Here is a 21,792-nt window from a genome sequence, read left to right as displayed (position 1 = left end):
AATATTAAATTAACAAAATATTAGGGGTGGGGATAAGAGTGGGGGTTTCATTTAACCAACATAGATGAGTGGAAAAGAGATAGAAATATGGGACTAAAAATTTAGAGAAAAAAGGTGGGGATTTGTAGGAGTTTTCTATTTTTCCTATTGATTGATTTCAAACATAGGAATAGGACAAAGGGCTTAGGGGGTATAAAATCTGGCCGCTGAGGATTCGAATCTTCAGTATTTGGAAAACTGTGAGTTAGAGAATTTAGATTGAGATTTTGATTTAGAGAATATGTGACTTTTTAAACATTGTTGATTCCACAATCATTAAACAGAAAACCAAAAGGGTAAAGGGGAGAACAGAATAGAAGAAGAAGGAACGTCTGGTCAAAAAGGTATGTACAATTTTGTATAATTAATTATATTCAGTTTCGTTAAAATTAGATTTCATTTCTCTCGTTTAGTTTCGTTTAAGTTTCGTTTAAGTTTAATTTAATTTAATTTAAATTTTTTCTTCTTCTTCTTCTTGTTATTACGCGTAAATTTGTCCTAATCGTAATCGGTAATAGTGATTTTAGTTGTTTTTTTTTTCGATGTTTGCTCGAACGGGGATTTTTTCGATGTTTCTCGAACGGGGATAAAAATTGATTCGGAAAATAAAAATTGTTTTTCCTGGCAGTCCTCTTCTAGGACGTCACAAAACTGGTATATATATATATATGTAGGATTCGTGAAAAAATTGGGCCGTTAGACAGACTGGACCGGGACTCGAACCCGGATCTTCCGCCTTCCGGGCGACTGCTCTTTAACCATTGAGCTATCCAGGGCCCACCGTCCAATCTCCTCACGAACGCCTACTTAAGTGTTTGGCTTGGAGGTGCTCGCATCCCACATATATATAACAAAAATATATGTAAAATAAATTTATATTATATTTATATTATATTATATATAATTATATATAAAAAACTGCATAAAACGTTTTGTCTTTTATTAACCGATTGTTAACATACGAAAAAAAAAAATCAGTCAATTTTGACCATGTCAGTTAAATTAACTAAAGGGTTTCATTTTAACCGACATAGAGTGAGAGTGGAAAAAAAATTTTAAATTAACGAAATGTTAAAAGACAGAAGTGGGGGATGGGGGTTGGGGGTGGGGGGTTTCATTTTAACCAAAATAGGTGAGTGGGAATATTAAATTAACAAAATCTTAGGGGTGGGGATAAGAGTGGGGTTTCATTTTAACCAACATAGATGAGTGGAAAAGAGATAGAAATATGGGACTAAAAATTTAGAGAAAAAAGGTGGGGATTTGTAGGAGTTTTCTATTTTTCCTATTGATTGATTTCAAACATAGGAATAGGACAAAGGGCTTAGGGGGTATAAAATCTGGCCGCTGAGGATTCGAATCTTCAGTATTTGGAAAACTGTGAGTTAGAGAATTTAGATTGAGATTTTGATTTAGAGAATATGTGACTTTAAACATTGTTGATTCCACAATCATTAAACAGAAAACCAAAAAATTAGAATAATAATAAAGCTTATCTTTTGTTTTTTTCTTTTCTTATATATACACGATAAAAAAAATGGGCTGGCATTAGAAGTGACTGCAAAAACAACGTATTTTGTAAGAAGGTTACAATCGTTATTGAAAGCGAAATCATTAACCAATGCAGAATCTAATTTGGGTAGTATTTTAACATTAGATACGCAATCATTGTATAATTGTCCAATAGAATACAATAACAAAATTATGACACAATGTCGTTAAATATGTCAATGTGCGATAACAGAATTGTTGATAAAGAAAACAACCAATGCTTGATGAAAGTATTGGATAATGTTGATAATGAATTACTGAAAATTACAAGAAATGCGGATAACCTATTCGTAATATTATCAGCCTATATCCACACAATTTTTTATTTAATAGAAGCGGGTTATCCGCATTTCATTGATATTTTAATACAACAACAACGATCGTTTTCCCAAGTAGTTCGGATAATTCTCCATTATACGAACTCCGATGTCTGAAGTGTTTTAGATGGCATACCATGTATAAACACACGGTTTTAAATGACAACGAGAGGTGCATATCTCACAAACAGTACTTACAAAAAATTAGAAATACTGAGAAGAAAATGTGGCCATGTAAGTAACGTAGTAAGTAACGGTGTAAGTAACGTAGGTTGTGAAAAGACAACAAATCATGTCTGGGTTAAATTTGTACAAAAAAAAGACAATTTTAAAAATTATATCCAAACTAAACCCGCGAAGGAAAGGAAAGAATATTACGGGATTTACGGGTTGGATTGTGGCATGGTGTCGACTATAGAAGGGAAACCTTTATTATCGGATGTAGCCTTAGTGGACATTTACGGTAATGTCGTTTACTATACATATGTTAATATTCAAGGCGAAATTTCTAATAAAATGTGTAAAGAGAAATATGAACGAATTAGAAAGTCTACGAAAACTTTTGAAACGGTTAGAAACGAATTATTAGAATTAATAACTTCCGAAACGATATTAATTGGGCACGGGTTAGAAAACGATCTCCGTGCGTTAAAAATTATTCATTACAATGTTATTGATACTTCATTACTATTAAATAGAGAAAATGGATTTCCCTGTAAATACAAAGTACAGGATTTGATTAAATATTTTTTAAACAGGAAATACAAATCGGGGCACACTCGTCCGTCGAGGACGCATATGCTTCAATTAAATTAGTACTTTATAAAATATATTATGACGGTTTTAATAGCAATATTATTAATTCCAGTTCAACAATAATAAAACAAATAATAGAAAAAAATAATGTGAAACAGAATAATATTCAAAGGGGGGAAACAAATTTTTAATCCGGATAAAACGATTCATAATCGATTAAAAAAATAATAATTTTTTTCATTATCCTGCATTTCATATCTATATATAGGAAAAAGCAAATTTATTATGTTTTTGTTAAATTCTTTTTTTTTCAGCATGCGATGGTTTGTTTATTAATTGTAATGAATTATTTGTAATGTATATCGGAACGTTTACTAAATCTCGTGACTTTTAATAAGTTTCAGATGTTATAATATTGTAAATATTTCTTCATGAATTGTCTCATATAGTTTTTCTAGACTTCGATTTTGTATATATTTGTGTATGTATATATGTAGGAAATAGTTTTTTAACTATCTTTAAGTATCTACTCTGAAATTACTCTTTACTCTGATTTTGGTGCTCTACTCTTGCAACTTTTACTCTACTCTTTTAGTTCTTACTCTATTCTTCTAACTCTGATTTTACTCTTTTAACTCTTACTCTACTCTTTTAACTCTTATACTCGTCGATACTCTTTCACACACTCGTTAATCTCACTCGTCTAACTCTTTTCTCTTAATATGCTCGCAGACTCCTCAATACTCTTTACTCTTAATACGCTCGTAGACTTTTCCTCCTCTGTACATTCTCTCGCCTTATATCCTTTCTTCCTTTTGTCTTTCCTGCATCCACGCTAAGCACATCCATACACGCATACTCTCTCATTCCCTAACCGAAAAACAACTTTTTACTTATACTAGATCGTTCTCGAACATTCACATTTCAACGTTTCTCGCTTCTATATTTATCCTACCATAATAAAGGAAGACATTTCTTATACTTCTGCCTAATTGAAAAACAAGTTTACTTATACTCGATTATTCTTGAGTATTCATATTTCAATGTTTCTTACTTCTATATTTATCCTACAATAATTAAGGAAATTATTTCTTATGCCTTTACCTAGCTGAACAACAATTTTACTTATACTCGATTACTCTTGAATATTCATATTTTAACGTCTTTTGCTTCTATATTTATTCCAATCCCATACTCGGCCATTCTGCATGTACATTCGTCCTCGAATGTGTCTCTCTCTCTTTTTCCCACGCATTCATTCATCCATAACATCTTTCTCTAATTTCGCCTTTTATTTTACATTTAGTACCTCGCGCACTCTTAACATCCTTTGTCCTAACTTCATTTTATCTTACATTCTTTATCTTTTTATTCTCGCTCGCTTTCTAAGACGATACCGAATCTCGCTCGTCGAAGTCGTCTTAGTCGGATATAACCACGCGAATTTCGAAAAACTATCGACCACTACGAGAATATGACTACGAGAATTTTTCCCCGTGGAAGGAAGTGGTCCAAGATGGTCTACGTGATAGGTATCCAACGGTAGTTCGCCTTTATTAATGGGGTTATGCAAGCCCTCTAACCTCCCCTCTTTTTTCGCGGATAGAATACACTCTACACAATTGCGAATGACTCTTTCCAAGTTCGGTTGTAGCCCTGGATGCTAAGGGCATCCACCTGTGCCATCCTCCTACTCGATCGATGCTCTATATTATAATTAAACTCTTCAAGGGCTAATGCCCAACGCGCCACCCTCACGCATAAGTCCTTTTCACTACTTTAAAAGGAACACCCAATAGATAAACCCTAAACTTCCGTAGCGCTCTTACTATCGCGAGTACCTCTAATTCGTAACTCGCGTATTTGCTTTCCACCGGTGTTGTCTGTCCGCTCGCGTAATGTACCGGGTGTAATTCTCGTGTCATACTATCTCTCTGCATTAGAATTGTACCGAACCCGCGCGATGATGCGTCGGTATGCAATTCCGTCTCTGCTCCGGCCTTATAAAATCTCAAGCAAGGATATTCGCGCAACTAAGCTTTTAGAGAATTAAACGCTGCTCTTTCTTCTTCTTTCTACTTCGAATTCTACATTTTTTCTCAGCAAATTAGTTAACGGGCGAGCAATTTCTGAGTACTTTGGAATGAATTTACGGAAGTACCCAGACAATCCTAGGAAACTCTGAACTTGCCGTACTGTACATGGTTCCGGAAAATCGCGTACCGCTTTAGTTTTCCGTTCCGTCGGAAAGACGTAACCGTTTTCTATGACGTGCCCTAAGAATTTACACTTTCTCCAGTTTATCGAAAGTCCCACTTCACTCGCAACTTTTAGCACCTTTTTTAACTTATTTAATCTGCTCTGTAAATCTTCCGACGGTATGATAAGATCGTCCATATATGCAAACACTACTTTGTCATTAATTAGTTCTCTGAAAATCGCATTAATGTATCTCTGGAAAACAGCTGGCGAGTTACATAATCCAAAGGGAACTTTTAAAAATTCATAGTGCCCATCGGAAACTATGAAGTGCCGTGAACTTTCGTGATTGCTCATCTACTGGTACACGAAAGAATCCATTTTTCAAATCTAACGTGCTGAATATCTTTGCATCCTTTAACGCGTCTAACTGGTCTTCAATCAGCGGTAGCGGATATCTGTCTCTTACTACTTTTCTATTTAGTTCTCGATAATCAACACATAATCGATTCGATCCGTCCCTTTTTTTACTAAAACCACCGGACTCGCGTACTCCGATAGCGATGGTCTTACGATACCTTCTTTGATCTACTGCTCGATTTGCTTATTCGTCTCCTCTTTCTCTAAAGGAGATAGCAGTCGCGCTCTTCGGCTAACCGGTTCATCGTCTTTTAACACTATGAACTCCTACTTCCCGACTCTTTTTAGGAACGTACTCTCCTATTACTACTTCTACCCCCTCTCTAACACTCGGATCTGATATATGTGATAACTCTAACTCATTTGTTTGCACATCGATCGAAAAAACCTCCGGAACTTGTTCCGTTTTCCTAACCGGTTTTTTCGGTCCCATAAAAATTTCACCGTTCTTTATGTCATAATTTATAGTACGCAAGAAGTCAAGCCCTAATATCATGTTATGCTCTAAAAACTCATCTGCTATTACAAAAATAGTGATTGGGTAAACCTCATCGTCGACGTTCATTCTGGTTCGGAATTCGCCCATTGTCGGACTCACGCTCGTGCTGACTCCCTTGACCAAGATCTCTCCTGTCAAGGTCGGCGAATCCATCCTCCGATACTGGCTCCGGTTGATCATGGTGATATCGCTGCCTGTATACACCAGGGCTGATACGGCGTGACCTTGGATGTCCACTTGCTTCCAGATCTTGGGTCCTCCTACCGGTACCACCGTCGTTGCCGTCGCCGTGTTCTCTGCTACCGTGTTCACTTCGCGTGACTGCACCCTTCTCGGACACAATACCGCTCGATGCCCGCGCTCGTTGCATCTGATTCACTTAGGACCCTGTCCTCTCGTAGGGCACTCTGCGCCCACACGATTTGTCTCGCCACAATTGAAACAATGCCTGCGCCCCTGTGCCTCAAATGTTGTTGCCTCTGCCCGTGCGCAGCGTCCCTCCAACCGCTCATCATTCCAGTGCCATACCGAGCTGCTAGCGGCAGTGGTTCTCCCGCCGCTTCTTCTCTGTGCTACGGATGTGGTTCTCTCCCACAACGTAATGCTCGCGAAGGATCGAAGAAGATCATCTGTGGTTCGCGGTGCCTGAGCTCGCGCTAAATCTCTTAGCCATCGGTCGGGTATCCCCTGTACGATATAACCGACAAGTTCTTCTCCTCTCATTGCAGCTCTGTTCCCCAGGATGACATTTTGGTGGAGATATTGAGAAAATCACTCCGTCGGCTTCCACTTAAGCTCCTCGAAGCGCATTCGCGCTGCGAACATATCTTCTGGGTGGTAAAACATTCGTCTTAATTGTCGTAGCAGGTCATCCGCCGCTAACGACACTTATTCAGTAGTGGAGTGATACCACTCGATGCAATTAATAACCGTGTCTCCGTATCGGTTAGATTAAAATCAGATCTGACTGCTTGGAGCTTACTTTCCCAAATCTCGTAATTCGACGTACCGTCGTAATAGTCTATCATCTCCTTGATGTCCTTCATTGAGGCGGCGATGTTCTCTCTTCTCGGCGGCGCACTTCTTACAGGTATCTCGAAGTTTGGTCGACCTCTGATGCTTCCTAACTCCTCCGACAACTGTAGTATTTGGCGCTCCAGGGTTTCCATCCGCACTCTCCGTACGTTTCCGTCTGGACCTTGAGCACCCTCTTCGACAGATCCAGCATCTTCCTCTTCAATGATCGCTCCTCTGGAAGTCCAACCTTCAACTGGGTCTGCTTGCTGAAACCTGGCCAAAAGTTCGGCCCTTTTTCCATACGGATACATTTAAAATTTCTCTTAGTTCTTCTACTTTGAAATCTTCGGGTGCGCGACTCATGATTGTATGGCAAATGATGTGCACTTAACTTTCACTACTAACTTCTCACTATATCTTTTCTATTCAACTCTCGGTTTTAAATTTATTCTAATTTCGACTGAGCTTCCAAAATATGTAGTAAATATTTTGAGCTACTTTGCTTCTACTCTGTTCAAAACCCTTTTACTCTGTTCAGACCCCTTTTATCTCTGTTCAGATCCCATTTATCTCTGTTCACATCCCGGACGAGCCCCCAAAATATGTAGGAAATATTATTTTTCCCTACAGATACTCTGAAATTATTCTTTACTCTGATTTTGGTATTTTACTCTTGCAACTTTTATTCTACTATTTTAGTTCTTACTCTATTCTTCTAACTCTGATTTTACTCTTTTAGCTATTACTATACTCTTTTAACTCTTAATCTACTCTTTTAACTCTGATACTCGTCAATACTCTTTCACACACTCGTTAATCTCACTCGTCAAACTCGTTAATACTCTTTAATACTCTTTACTCTTAATATGCTCGTAGACTCTTCATATAAAACTCTTCCCCCTCTGCCCATTCTCTCACCTTATATACTCTTTCCTTCTTGTATTCCCCGCAACCACGCTAAATACACGTACTCACTCATACTATCTCATTTCCCTCACACCATCACAATAAAGGGCGATATTTCTTATGTCTTTTCACTTATTCGAATATTTAGTAACGATCGTTCTCGAACATTCATACTGAACAACAACTTTTTCTTACTCTAAAGGCGTATATTTAGCAACGATCGTTCTCCAATATTCCTATCTTAACGTTTCTTCTTACATTTTTTCTAACCCTTCCTAACTGACAAACAACTTTGTTTTTCCTTGAAATACGGATATATTTAGCAATGATCGTTCTCGAATATTCCTATCTTAACGTTTCTTCTTACATTTTTTCTAACCCTTCCTAACTGACAAACAACTTTGTTTTTCCTTGAAATACGGATATATTTAGCAATGATCGTTCTCGAATATTCATATCTTAATGTTTCTGCTTATATTTTTTCTAACTCTTCCTAACTGACAAACGACTTTACTTTCACTCGAAATATGTATAAATTTAGCAACGATCATTCTCGAATATATTCGTATCTTCAAGCTTCTTGCTCATGTTTTTTCCAATCCCACATATATATAAATGTATAAAACGTTTCGTCTTTTCTTAACCGATTTGTTAACTTATAAAAAAGAAAAACCAGTCAATTTTGACCATGCCAGTTAAATTAAGTATACGTTAACCGTCGAATATTCTAAAATATGAGTAAAAATAAAATAAATACCTTTCTGGAATCGTCGATTTTTTTTAGAAATAGTAGAAAAGAGATAAAAATTATAAACAAAAATGTTAGACAGAAATAAAGGTGGGAAGGGTTTCATTTTAACCAACATAAGTGAGTGGAAAAGAGACAGAAATTTTAATTTAACAAAATGTTAAAGGACATAAAAGTGGTGGGGTGGGGGTGGAGGGTTCATTTTAACCAGCATAGATGAGTGTAAAAGAGACAGAAATATTCAACTAGCAAAACGTTTGGGATGGACATAAGAGTGGGGGAATTTTATTTGAACCAACATAGATGAGTGGAAAAGAGACAGAAATATTAAACTAGCAAAACGGTAGGGATAGACATAAGAGTGGGGGAATTTTCATTTGGAAAAATATAGGTGAGTGGAAAAGAGATAGAAATATTAAGCTTTTGTGTGAGAGACTAAAGGGCGTGGTTTTCTTAGGATATTTTCCATTTTCCTATTGGTTGATTTCAAACATAGGAATAGAACAAAGGGCTTAAGGGGTATAAAAGCTGGCCGATGAGGTTTCGAATCTTCAGTTTTTTGAAAACTGTGAGTTAGAGAATTTAGATTGAGATTTTGATTTAGAGAACTACTTTTTTAAACATAGTTGATTAAACATCCATTCAACAAAAAACAAAAGAGGTTGAAGAGGAGAGCAAAAAGAAGAAGAAGGAGTGTCTGGTCAAAAAGGTATGTACAATTTTGTATAATTAATTATATTCAGTTTCGTTAAAAATTAGATTTCATTTCTCTCGTTTCGTTTCGTTTAAGTTTAGTTTAGTTTAGTTTCATTTAGTTTCGTTTCTTCTTCTTCTTCTTCTTCTTCATCTTGTTATTACGCGTAAATTTGTCCTAATCGTAAACGGTAATAGTGATTTTAGTTTTTTTTTTTTCGATGTTTCTCGAACGGGGATAAAAATTGATTCGGAAAATAAAAAATGTGTCGAATAATTTTAATGGAAAAGAATTATTCGTAGTTACATTTTATTATTCATCGAGAAATAAATTGAATTATCCGTCTATGCGTGTCATTCGAGTGATCCGATAATTTTTCTTATTTCATTTAGAAAAAAAATATCTCTATTTATAATCAAATGGAAAAAAACGGTATTAACGTAAAGGAATAAGTTTCGTTTAACATAAAATAACTCATTACTATTGTGTTATCTTATCGTGAATAATTTTATTGCATTATTGTTGTATTAAATAACTAACGGTGATATAAAAAAAACGTGTCAAAAGTTAATTAATAATTAAGGGGTTTTGGGTTAAAAATCGTTCAATTTCAATAACTCGTAATTTTGAATAGTAAGGGAATATTTTGTATAATGAAACAAAAAAATAAGAATAAGAATAAGAAGAAGAAACAACGGTGTTCATAAGTCAAGTAAATCGTAACCCTTTGCACTCGTTACTTAATACTGTGATTATTTAACTTATTATTATTACTGAATAGTAATAAAAATAGCAAATATAATTCGAACGCGTTTAAAGAGAACGTGTTAAAATATATTAATAATATTAAAAAAATTTTAATAAATGAAGTGTGAATAAAATAAAATTAAATAAAATAAGTGAAAAAAAAAAGAAAAAAAAACATAAAACGAGATAAAAGAGAGAAATGGAAAAAAAAAATTAGAATAATAAATAAAGCATCGAGAGGAAAACAATTCGATTAACCGAGATTTATCTTTTGTTTTTTTCTTTTTCTTACATATAGACGATAAAAAAAATGAGATTATATTGGAAGTCACTTCAAAAACCACCTATTTCGTAAGAAGATTGCAGTCAATCTTAAAAGCAAAATCTTTAACTTAATTACAACTAATACACAACTTAATTTAAGGAGTTTTTCAACGTTAGATACTCAATCTTTATACAATTGTGAAATAGAAAATAATGTCAAGAATTACGATACAATGTCATTGAACATTTTAATGTATTATAAAAAAAATGTTGAAAAAGAAGAAAATCAATGATTGATGAAAGTATTGGATAACGTAGAAGACGAATTATTAAAAATAACGGAAAATGCGGATAACCTGTTTATAATATTATCATCATATATTCATACGATTGTTTATTTAATCGAAGCAGGTTATCCGCATTTTATTGATATTTATAATACAACAACAACGATCGTTTTCCCAAGTAGTTCGGATAATTCTACATTATACGAACTCTGGTGTCAAAAGTGTTGTAGATGGTATACCATGTACAAACACACGGTTTTGAATGATAATGAGAGGTGCATATAGCACAAAAAATATTTGCAAAAAATAGGGAGTAGTGAGAAAAAAATATGGCTATGTTGCCGCAAGGGGGTAAATAACGTAGGATGCGAAAAAACGACGAATCACGTATGGGTGAAATTTTTCGAGAAAAAAGACAAATTAATGAATTATATTAAAACGAAACCTGCGATTGAAAGAAAAGAATGTTATGGAATTGGTTTGGAATTGGAAATATATTGGAATTGGAAAATATGGTTTGGATTGTGGGATGGTAACGATCGAAGGAGGGAAAATCACTATTGTCGGATGTAACTTTAGTGGAAATTTACGGTAATGTTGTATATTTTACATACGAAACCATAAATTTTCATTCTTTTCTTTCACTCGTGGGTTTCGGTTCTTATTTTTTTTTTCTTTTTTTTTTTTTTTTTTCTCGTCAGGGGGAAAAACCTTCAAAAGGCCCCCTGGGCCCGGTACCCAAATTAGTGTCGGATTTTTACCGACTAAAAAACCCACCTGAAACTAATTCTAACATGCAATGGAGGATAGGAGGTGCGGATTCGTGATACGCACACATTTCACGCAAAACCCCCCTGTCCCCGAATAGCCTGGCCGGTTTCACCATACTCTCACCCATTCATTCTTACCGTTCACACACTCAAACTTATGAATCTACCGCGCACTCAACGGTCTCCCTGAGGCGCGTCTTAATCTACCTATAACTATATAAACCCAGCCACCCGCGTCCAATGATGCACTGGCTGGGTGCACGTACTCCATGCATCGGCATGCCCAGTCGTACTTCAAGGGGAAGCGGCGCGCGAGACCAGGCAAGGCGCCGCCACGGAATAGTCAACCCTTTTTTTTTTTTTTTTTTTTCGTCAGGGGGAAAAACCTTCAAAAGGCCCACTGGGCCCGGATACCCAAGGGAGTGTCGGATTTTTACCGACAAAAAACCCACCTGATATTTAATTCTAACTCGCATTGGATGGGAGAAGCGGATCAGTGAAAAAGAACACAATGACAAACACGCGAACTCTCCCATCCCGAACGTAATAGTCAACCCTGACGCAACCCTGATGCAACCTACGTTATAGTCAAACAGTGTGTTTTACATGGATACATCTACATACACACGTGACATTAATTTAACACGTTCAGCAGTTACTGCCAATTTTTCGTTCACTTCAGGCCGCGGGAGTCACCGGTGACCGACACTCAAGAGATTTTTCAATAGGAAGTAACGCGCGTGGCCTTAACTGGTATTTCGTTAAATTCGCATAACTCTGAACGGGTTAAATTATTATTCGGAGTTCATATATTTTTATATATTTTATATATTTTTAATAATTCAGTTTCAAATTATTTCAATACTTCATTAGGGCATTGGTTTTCTATTTGTAAATATTTTTTAACTTAACGATACATTCTATTATACATGTATATATATTGTATTATACGTTTAATGTAATATGACATTGTACAGAAAAAAAATATTGCACGATAATGAAATAATTAATAATGATTCATATTCGATTATTACCACGAAATCAACAACAACAACGACAAAATTACAACATCAGTTAAATGTTATACCGATGAGAGAACAATTGGACAAAATTATAACATCGGTTAAATGTTATACCGATGAGAGAACAATTTGACAAAATTATAACATCGGTTAAATGTTATACAGATGAGAGAACAATTTGAAATCCTGGTGTTAAAAAGAAAAATGTATTTCTCGAATTGAATCTTTATTCAAATGGAAAGATGCAAGAAATATTTATTTTTATCAATAATTGTTCGTGCAATTTATATCAAATAGTTTATAAATTATGTTTTGACAATTATATATTGATTGTGTATCTAATGTCTTACATGAGTAAGAAAACTTGTGATATTTATTAACTGTGATATTTATTAACTATAATAATGGAAAAAGAAGAGTTCCTTTTTTTTAATTAGTTAATAATTTAATAATAATATTTAATAATTATACAAAAGTTATTTTTATACATATAAACTTGTGATATTTATTAACTGTGATATTAGAAAAGAATTTTGTTTTGTAATATTTAATAATTTATAAAAATGTTCTTTTGTTAAATCTTAATTATGTGTTATTATACTATTAATTGTTAATAACTATCGTATACGACTTTTTAATTGAACTGTTATCGTCTTAATCTTCTTTACAACTTGTTATTGTTTATAGATTTTAATTATGAGATTAATTATGAGATTTTTTAAATTTTTGTTGTTGTTTAATTTATTTGATTAACTAAAATGTTAGATAAAAGACTGATTACTTATATAAAGATTGAATGTTAAACGAAAAGACTGTTTTATCAAATGTTATTTGTAAATAATTATTAAATATTTTCTCTTACGATGTAAGAAAAGAAAAATCTTAGAAATCAATTTTGATTAGATGTAATTAATGATAAGAGTTATTAAAAATCAAGTACATTTTTTCTTTTTACAAAGTAAGGAAATTTAACGTTCAAATGTAATCCAACGATTTGGATTTACACAACTAGTAGATAAGTTAATTTTTAATTAGATTTCTATCAATTTTACTGACAATTATTGTACACACCTTATATTAGAACATTTTTTATTCTTTTACTTTTTGCATTGTATAGAATCATGATCGTGAAACCAAATATGTACATATATATATTTTATACAAAAAAAATATTTATATTTGTAAATAATATATACTTTTCTTATTTTTGTAAAAAAATTATTTCATTTTTCTCTCCCAATTTCCTCCCATTTCGATTTTCTATTTTAAATATAATTTTTCTCGAGCAATTATCGTTAGTTAGATAAAATTCTTCGACAATTTAAAACAAAAAAACAAACAAGCAAAATAAGAAAAGGAATAAAATATAAAACAATAATTAAATAAATATAAAGTTCCTTTCAAAAAAATTCATTTGTTATTTGCAACAAAATAATTAATATCAAAATTTAGAAAAATAGAAATGAATTTTGATTAAACGAAATTAATGATAAAAGGTAGTATAGATAAAATACATTTGCTCCTCTTAATCGTGAGGCCCAAAATAAAAAGATTAATTATAATAATTATTATTATTACTATTTAATTATTATAAAATAAGTAGGCAATAGATTGTGATTAGGCTAAATTTATGATAAAAGTTAATAGAGATCAAATACATTTGCTCTTTTAAATCGTAATGCTAAAAATAAATATTAACTATTATTATTATTATTATTATTACTATTTGATTATTATAAGAAAATAGACCTATGCTATGCTCACTGCAAGGTTCCCCAAAACTGACAGGTACAAATACAAAAAAGTAGGGCCTGTAAAAGTAGGGGCAGGAAAAGCAAGGGCCGTGCACTATGGGTCCAAATCCCGAAAACGCGAGGTCCATATAAAGATGCAATTTTATTTCTTTGTTTTAAACTAGTATTGGAAGGATTTTATGGATCGCTGATTAGGATTCTGATGTTTTTCTTTTTCAAAATAGCGGATGGAAAATGGCGGACTGTTTTTTACTTAAAATTGATTCAGTCGTTTAGAAAAATAATTATTCAAGGATTTTTGGAGCCGCTGATTATAATTTTGATATTATTTTTCGTATCAAACAAAAGATTACAAAAATTTTTAATATTTGTAATATATGTTACGACATTTGAATTCATATTAACATGAAATAAAAAATATAATTAAATAGTTAAATAAAACATAGGTTAATTCCAATTAATAAATTTATTCCTTCTTTTCTTTTTCTTTTTCTTACAAACAAAATATGAAACGATGATAATGATAATGATGATGACGATAATAAATCGAGTACGTTGATTTATGGTATGGCTTAGAATCTAGGAATTTAATCGAAAAAAGTTTCAAACAAAAGTTGTAGAGAATTGAAAAATACATAAAAAATGTTCTATGGTTTATCTTCGTATCTGCAAAAATAAACGAGAAAAAGTGGTCAAAGTAATTGTAAGAGTGGGGAAGCAAGTCCCGCCTCTCAGTCGGCTTTTACACGCGAGCGGGCTAGTGTGCGTGAGAGCGTCCGTGTGCACTAATTCACAAACGAAGGATCTTCGGCAATCTTCAGGACTCTCGGTCTTGAATGAAAGTGCGAGTGAGAGAACAAACCAATATTTCTCTCTTTTTATTTGTTCATGCGATAGCGAGTATTTTTGCTTGGCCATCGATTGTTGTGCGTTCTGTATACGATTGCGAGTAAGACAATAAACTGATATTTCTCTTTTTATATTTTTTCTTTCGGTAGCGAGAATTTTACGTCTTGGCCACGGAGCTATATACAAGGAGGACGAACGTATAGTATCAGAAGTGTCCCCGAAAAGTAGAGCAAATAAAGTTTCATTACAGAGTGCGCTGCAACTGCCTCGAACCAGTTTTTAAATTTAGCGGTTAAAAATACTTTCACACTTTAACAACACTGTCCAAGTAAACTTATTTTTACACTTGTTTATGCTTACATACACCGCAACATCTCAACGGTTTTTTGTGACGTCACAGAGATTTACTTGCCCGTTGCGCTACTCTGGTGGTGAAAATATGTACATGTTATTTGATGCTGTTTTTGGGGACACATTTTATACCAAATGCCCTATGCCGTGCGTGCTCCTTCTTAGTCCAGTCAACGCGGGCCATCTCCTTCGAATCTCAGGAAAGAAGGTGGAAACTTGATATAAGGGTAAATAGACGACGCTGAATCGAATGGTGCTAATTTTTTTGAGGTGGAAAGTGCCGTTTTTGAGAAAAAGAATAAAAAAGGGTCAAAAATAACTTTATCTTAGAATCTAGGCATTTAATCGAAAAAAGTTTCAAACAAAAGTTGTAGAGAATTGAAAAATACTAAAAAAATGTTCTATGAGTTATCTTCGTATTTTCAAAAATAAGCGCATAAAATTGGATTGAAGATGGGAAAAAAATTGTAAGAGTGGGAGAAAGCAAGCTTATCCCTCCGTCGCGTTTTACACGCGAGCGAGCTAGTGTGCGTGCGAGCGTCCGTGTGCACTAATACACAAACGAAGGATCTTCGGCAATCTTCGGGACTCTCGGTCTTGAATGCAAGTGAGAGTGAGAGAAGAAACCGATATTTCCCTTTTCTATTTGTTTAGGCGATAACGAGTATTATTGTCCTTGGGAGCGTTCTAACGTTATTTATCTTTCTTCTAACGCTAGCGTCTATGTTGCTTCGACGTGTCGTCGAGTTATCCATCTTCGCCTGTTGCGGGCGTCCTTGTAGCGATATATGCTCGAACGCGCTCAGAAGAGATTCCTTCCTTTTATGACCATGCACCCTTGCTTGATCTCGTAGCGATTGATCTGGTATCCCAGCGATGACGAATTCGATCATTTCTTCCTCGTCGATCTCTATCCGGTTCGCTAATATGATCTTCTCATGGAAGTAATCGCTAAAAGACTCGTCACGCTTCCAAACACGTTCCTGGAACCTCGTTCGCAAGGTCATCTTGCTGATTCGCTGATAGAACATTTTTCGCAACTCAACTAAAAGTTCATCCACTGTGAGATGCAGGTATTCTCTCCGCGATCTAAACCACTCTAACGCTCGCCCCTTTAAACGCTGTACGATCATCACTTTCGCCTGGTCTTCGGTCAAATACATACATGTCACGCAGGTAGTTTACGTGGTCTTCCCATATTGTAAACTCATCTGCCTCCCCTTCAAAGTATCCAATCAATTCAGTAACAGCTTTTAAAGATAATTTATTTATCTCCGTTTGCGCAGGTGGCCGGTTCGCCTCTTCCAACCCGTACGACTGACCAATAGCAGGACTTTGTGTCCTTCGCAGGATCTCTATTTCCTTCCGCGCTAGTTCTACTTCTCGTTCCGCTATCTCTTTCTCTTTTCGAAAGATTTCCATCTCTCGTCTTAAAAGCGCAAGCTCATCTATACTCTCACTCACCGCGGCTACGGTTGTGTTCCGCGTTTCTTCGACATCCCTCCTCGCAATACTGTCTCCTATTACCCAATTTCCCGATGGATCAGCTTCCATAAGGCGGGCTATCAACTCGCTTTTAACACCTGTCGTGGCAAGTCCCAAAGTTGCCAACTTCTCCTTCAATTCCGATACCAAAAATTCCGAAGGCGCTTTACGTACGTCGCTCATGATTTTTTCTTCTTCTATACTGTTTCGCACATACGACTCTCTGTCACACTGTTCAACGCTAATTCTTCACTATCACAAAGGTTCACACCAATTCACTATCGCAAAAGTTCACATCAATTCACTATCGCAAAACTTCACACAATTTCGCTATCGCAGTATTCGCTGTTGTTTTTCCGCAATCCTACTCTTCGCACGCTGTAGCTCTTCAATCCCGGACGAGCCACCAATTTTGTAGGATTTTTAAATGGAAAAACAGTTTTATTACAAAACGCAGATCCTCTCTCTTACAACGCTCAATACTCACTACTCTTTGTCGCCCGTGCATTCATTCGTCGCATTCACACTGTCCTTTATTTCGTCCGTTGTATCAGGTTACTTAAAATCTAACCGATATTAGATATATAGCGTCTTTGTCGGCAGACCCAAAAGATAAGACGGCGACGCTTACCGTCTCCTACATATATTTGATTTTTTATATACTATTTAAATGCCATTTGTGCATACTTGAACTTCCGGAAATGTGGCAAGCATTAAGAATAGAAAAGTAAGTGTTCCAGATGTAGTGTCGCTTCCCTAAAACGTATTACAAATTATATTTCACCTTTATTGAATAAAAAAAATTGGTAAACAATCTAAAATAAATTAAACTTACTGCAAAAACCATTGTATGAATTTCATCACGAATATCTTGTTCCGAATATTCTCCTGTCTCGTAAAATGATTTAAATAGCAAATCAAGAAATGTACTTGTATGTTGTCCTTTATTCAGAAAAATATATAATTTATTATTTAGCATTATTATAAAAGTTTTCTATTCGTAAATTGATCAACAATAAAACTTGTTTTTAAACTGTTACACTTACTTGCATCTGACGCTTCCAATTCTGGAGTGATTTTATCTTTTTGCAATGACTTTTTTTTTTCCCGTATAATCTTGACGAATGAAATTTATATACATTAGTAAAATATTATTTTGTTTAGGCTATGGAATATTTCGATAAAATTAAATAATTTAAAATAAGAATAATCTTTTTATTTATACCTCGTTCGTGATTTTATTAAAGTGAGATAAAAGTTTCTGTACTCTCTTTCCCAGAGATGAATTGTTAAAAATAATATTAGGATGTAACCAGACTTTGACGGTCCTTTGAAAAGCAATATCCATGATTCTGAATAATTATAAATTTCAATAAGAGAAAACAAATATGAAATAATATTGCATTATATTATAAATATTAAAATATTCTTTTTATTTTATTACTCTGACATATATTCATCAAGTTTGCATTCGGGATTGTTCTGCAAATCAAGATCACGACCTAAAAAGCTATCTGTCAGTACAAAAAAGGCATATTTTAATTAACTTACTTATATTTATACAAATAATTTAAACATTTAAGAATTTCATAAGCTTACCATATATTATATCTAAAGTACATAGATGAACATAATGCATGATATCTACATTTTCTCCGTTAGTAGTTTCTAAAATTCTTGCTAGTCTGTTTGAATTTTTTAATATCGAATCTATATAGGTTGAATGAAATTTTTCTTTGAATACTGGACTTAAGATTTTTCGATGAATTTCCCAATTTGATGCTTGAAATAAAAGAATATTTCTTACTTAAATTTCTTACGTTGTTTCTCTTTTATATATTCATTAGTTAAAAATTAGGAAAAAAAAAATTCATTTTATGCGTATATATTTTTGAAAAACTAAAAAATAGGAAGAGCTCAGGGCAAGATGGCATCCCAAACGAATTACTAAAATATGGTGGCCAACGTCTCACACAACAGTTAACATTCCTAATCCAAAAAATACTATGCCAACACAAAATACCTGATGAATGGCGAACCAGCACAACTATAGTTATGTTTAAAAAAGGAGACAAAAAACTACCTACAAATTACAGGGGAATAAATCTTTTAAATACTTCATTGAAACTAACAACAAAAGTCATAACGAATAAAATTAACAGCTTAACGAATCTAGAAGACGAACAGCAGGGATTCAGATCAGGTAGATCATGCACAGACGCGGTTTTCATCATAAGACAGATAACAGAAAAATCAATTGAATACAACAGACCAGCATATATGTGTTTCATTGATCTGGAAAAAGCATTTGACCGGGTGCAATTAAAGGATGTTATTCACCTCCTTTATAACCGACAAATTCCGAATAATCTTATTAAGACCATAGAGAACATCTATAGAAACAACAAGATCCAAGCAAGGATAAATGGCGCCTTGACTGAACCGATTGATGCAGGTCGTGGTATCCGACAAGGGGATTCCCTAAGTCCCCTGCTTTTTAACATCATCATGGACGAAATAATAAGAAACGTAAGACTGCTAAAAGGATATAAAATGGGCAGCGAAGAAATAACCATCCTATGTTATGCTGATGACGCTGTATTAGTGGCCGAAAATGAGGATGATCTACAACGTCTACTACACCGATTTAACTGCATAGCCAAATCATTCAACATGAAAATATCGGCCCAGAAAACAAAATGCATGACAACATCAAAGACACCGTTAAGATGCAAACTGGAAATTGAAGGGAAGGTTATTCAGCAGGAAATGAGATTTAAATACCTAGGAATGGAAATCTCAGGATATGGTGATGTCGAAGCAGAGGTAAGAGAACAGACAACGAAGGCATCCAGAATAGCGGGTTGTTTGAATGACACAATATGGCGAAACAAAAACATTGACATAGAGACCAAAGCAAGAATTTACAAGGCAATGGTAAGACCTATTATGTCACATACCGCAGAAACTCGACCAGACACGGCGAAAACGAAACAGTTACTAGAGACAACCGAAATGAGAGTTCTTCGCAGAATAGTTGGAAAAACACTGCTGGATCGAGAGAGAAGCGAAGATATAAGAAGAACATGCAAAGTGGAAAATATCAACGAATGGATACTAAAAAGGAAAAAAGAATGGAACGAGCACATCAGTAGAATGGACAACAGAAGAATTGTCAGAATTGCACGGGATAAGTCACCGGCAGGCCGCAGAAGCACGGGACGCCCACGAAAACGATGGTGCGACAATTTAACAGTGCAATAGGCAGAAAAAACGTCGTTAAGGAACAGGTAATTTGCCTAAACTAAAGAAAGAAGAAGAAGAAGATATTTTTGAGAGACTATAAACATTATATGCTCAGATAAAGATAAGTACTACTTTTACAAGTATTCCTTTTTAAAACATTTAAAATATTCTTTTGGATTATTATATATATTATAACATATGAACGTGTTGATTACCTTTAATAGTAAACAACCCATTACCCAGAGCCGGTTTGAACAAATCATATATCAGATTTTTCTCATAACTGTTAGACCTTTTTGTTATAATCTAAAAAGAAAACAAAAAATTAAACAAAAATAAAAAGCAAAGAATAACATAAATTAAACTCGCGTTTACTCAATAAACGGCATTACGGTAAATCTGATAAATTTTACCCCAATATATTTAGGATCATCAAATATTATAAATAATTTTGGACCTATCCAGAATCGCCATGGTGATTCATATTTGGTAGATAGTTTTAACATTTTATTGGTAACATCTAAAATAAATATCTTTAACAACGTTAACATAAGTATAGATATGACAAATATGAAATACAACCATACCTTCCATATCCCCAAGAAACAAATACAGGTTTCCAATGAGAGGAAAAGCTTTTGGTCCCGAGAATCCTTTGACCATATTAAATTCAAAAAACTTATTTATTAAATATTTAATTATATAGTATAATATAATTGTTATTGCTGTTTTATCAATAAGTGTATCGATATACTCCATGATGAATTAAGCAAACTAAAAATTACAGAAGAAGTAAAATTTGTTTAAATATAACACTAGGACCACCTCTCGTAACTTTGGAAAGAATATTTTTTAAGAACAATGCATAAAATTCTAGTACACTTCGCGTCTTAACTACAAGTCTTAACAACAATCTTTAGATGCTTCTCTTGGATATGTCTTTAACACTATCACTTTCTTCGTCGGCTTCGTCGGAATTCGTTTCTACCCATGGCTTCATGAAATCGACCACCGTGGTCGTTTGCTGAAGGCCTTTATGATTCCCTACTCTTTCCACTACGTATCGGTTATAGCGCAATGTTTTTGTAATGCGATTTGGGCTAAAGTATTTCGCCATTAACTTCAAACCCGGGCCTGATTGCGTCTAGGCCAGTCAAAAAGGGCAAAATTTCGTTAATTTTAGGCTGGAATTCGAAAATTTGATCTAAGGGTAACTCGACGACGGTAAATCGAATAGTGCTAATTTTTTGCAATCGGATAGCGCGTTTTTAAGAAAATGGTTTAAAAAGGATAAAAAATGGATTTATCTTTGAATCTAGGCATTAAATCGAGAAAAGCTTCAAACAAAAGTTGTAGAGAATAAAAAATGTTCTACGGTTTATCTTCGTATGTGCAAAAATAAGCGAGAGAAAGATGGTAAAAGTAATTGTAAGAGTGGGGAAGCAAGTCCCGCCTCTCCATCGGTTTTTACACGCGAGAGGGCTAGTTGCGTGCTAGCGTTCGTGTGTACTAATACACGAACGAAGGATCTTGATCAATCTTTGGGCCTCTCGGCCTTGAAAAAAAATAAATAATATCTGTTAGAAAAATTAAAAGGAAAATAAACGGATGCTATACGAGTGTATGTGCTACAAAAGATTGAGATAAATAAAAAAAATAATATGTAATTAAATGTGTCTCAAGCGAAAAGTAAACTCCCATTATTTCTTGATTATCGCAATCGACAATATCGAAAAGAAATTTTCAATTTCATCTGGCCTGCGCGGAGTAATAAATATATAAATTTGTGTGAAAGATGTTAGGAGCGTAATATTCGCTTCATTCCGGCAAAACTCTGAAAAAACGCTGATGTTTCTCTGACGCAAACTCGA

General features: G+C 34.3%; 1 protein-coding gene across 1 annotated transcript in view; it reads right to left on the bottom strand.

The window, feature by feature from the left end:
• The window catches only part of LOC122523798 (cytochrome P450 4C1-like), a 33,107-nt gene extending 12,523 nt beyond the window's left edge, over nucleotides 1–20,584 (bottom strand). Inside the window, exons 1-9 of the mRNA XM_043645673.1 lie at nucleotides 20,509–20,584; nucleotides 20,335–20,441; nucleotides 20,137–20,227; nucleotides 18,275–18,457; nucleotides 18,120–18,189; nucleotides 17,901–18,027; nucleotides 17,722–17,791; nucleotides 17,511–17,617; nucleotides 17,363–17,431 (exon numbers count right to left, since the gene is read on the bottom strand). Of these exons, the coding sequence (XP_043501608.1) occupies nucleotides 17,363–17,431; nucleotides 17,511–17,617; nucleotides 17,722–17,791; nucleotides 17,901–18,027; nucleotides 18,120–18,189; nucleotides 18,275–18,457; nucleotides 20,137–20,227; nucleotides 20,335–20,441; nucleotides 20,509–20,584 (900 nt within the window). The remainder of the gene's footprint in view (nucleotides 1–17,362; nucleotides 17,432–17,510; nucleotides 17,618–17,721; nucleotides 17,792–17,900; nucleotides 18,028–18,119; nucleotides 18,190–18,274; nucleotides 18,458–20,136; nucleotides 20,228–20,334; nucleotides 20,442–20,508) is intronic.
• Between the last annotated feature and the right edge of the window lie 1,208 nt (nucleotides 20,585–21,792).

The sequence above is a fragment of the Polistes fuscatus genome, unplaced genomic scaffold, assembly GCF_010416935.1.
Source record: "Polistes fuscatus isolate 324 unplaced genomic scaffold, CU_Pfus_HIC Scaffold66, whole genome shotgun sequence".
Lineage (NCBI taxonomy): Eukaryota > Metazoa > Arthropoda > Insecta > Hymenoptera > Vespidae > Polistes > Polistes fuscatus.
Note: the sequence above shows the minus strand (reverse complement) of the source record. Positions and strands in the feature narration are given on the sequence as shown.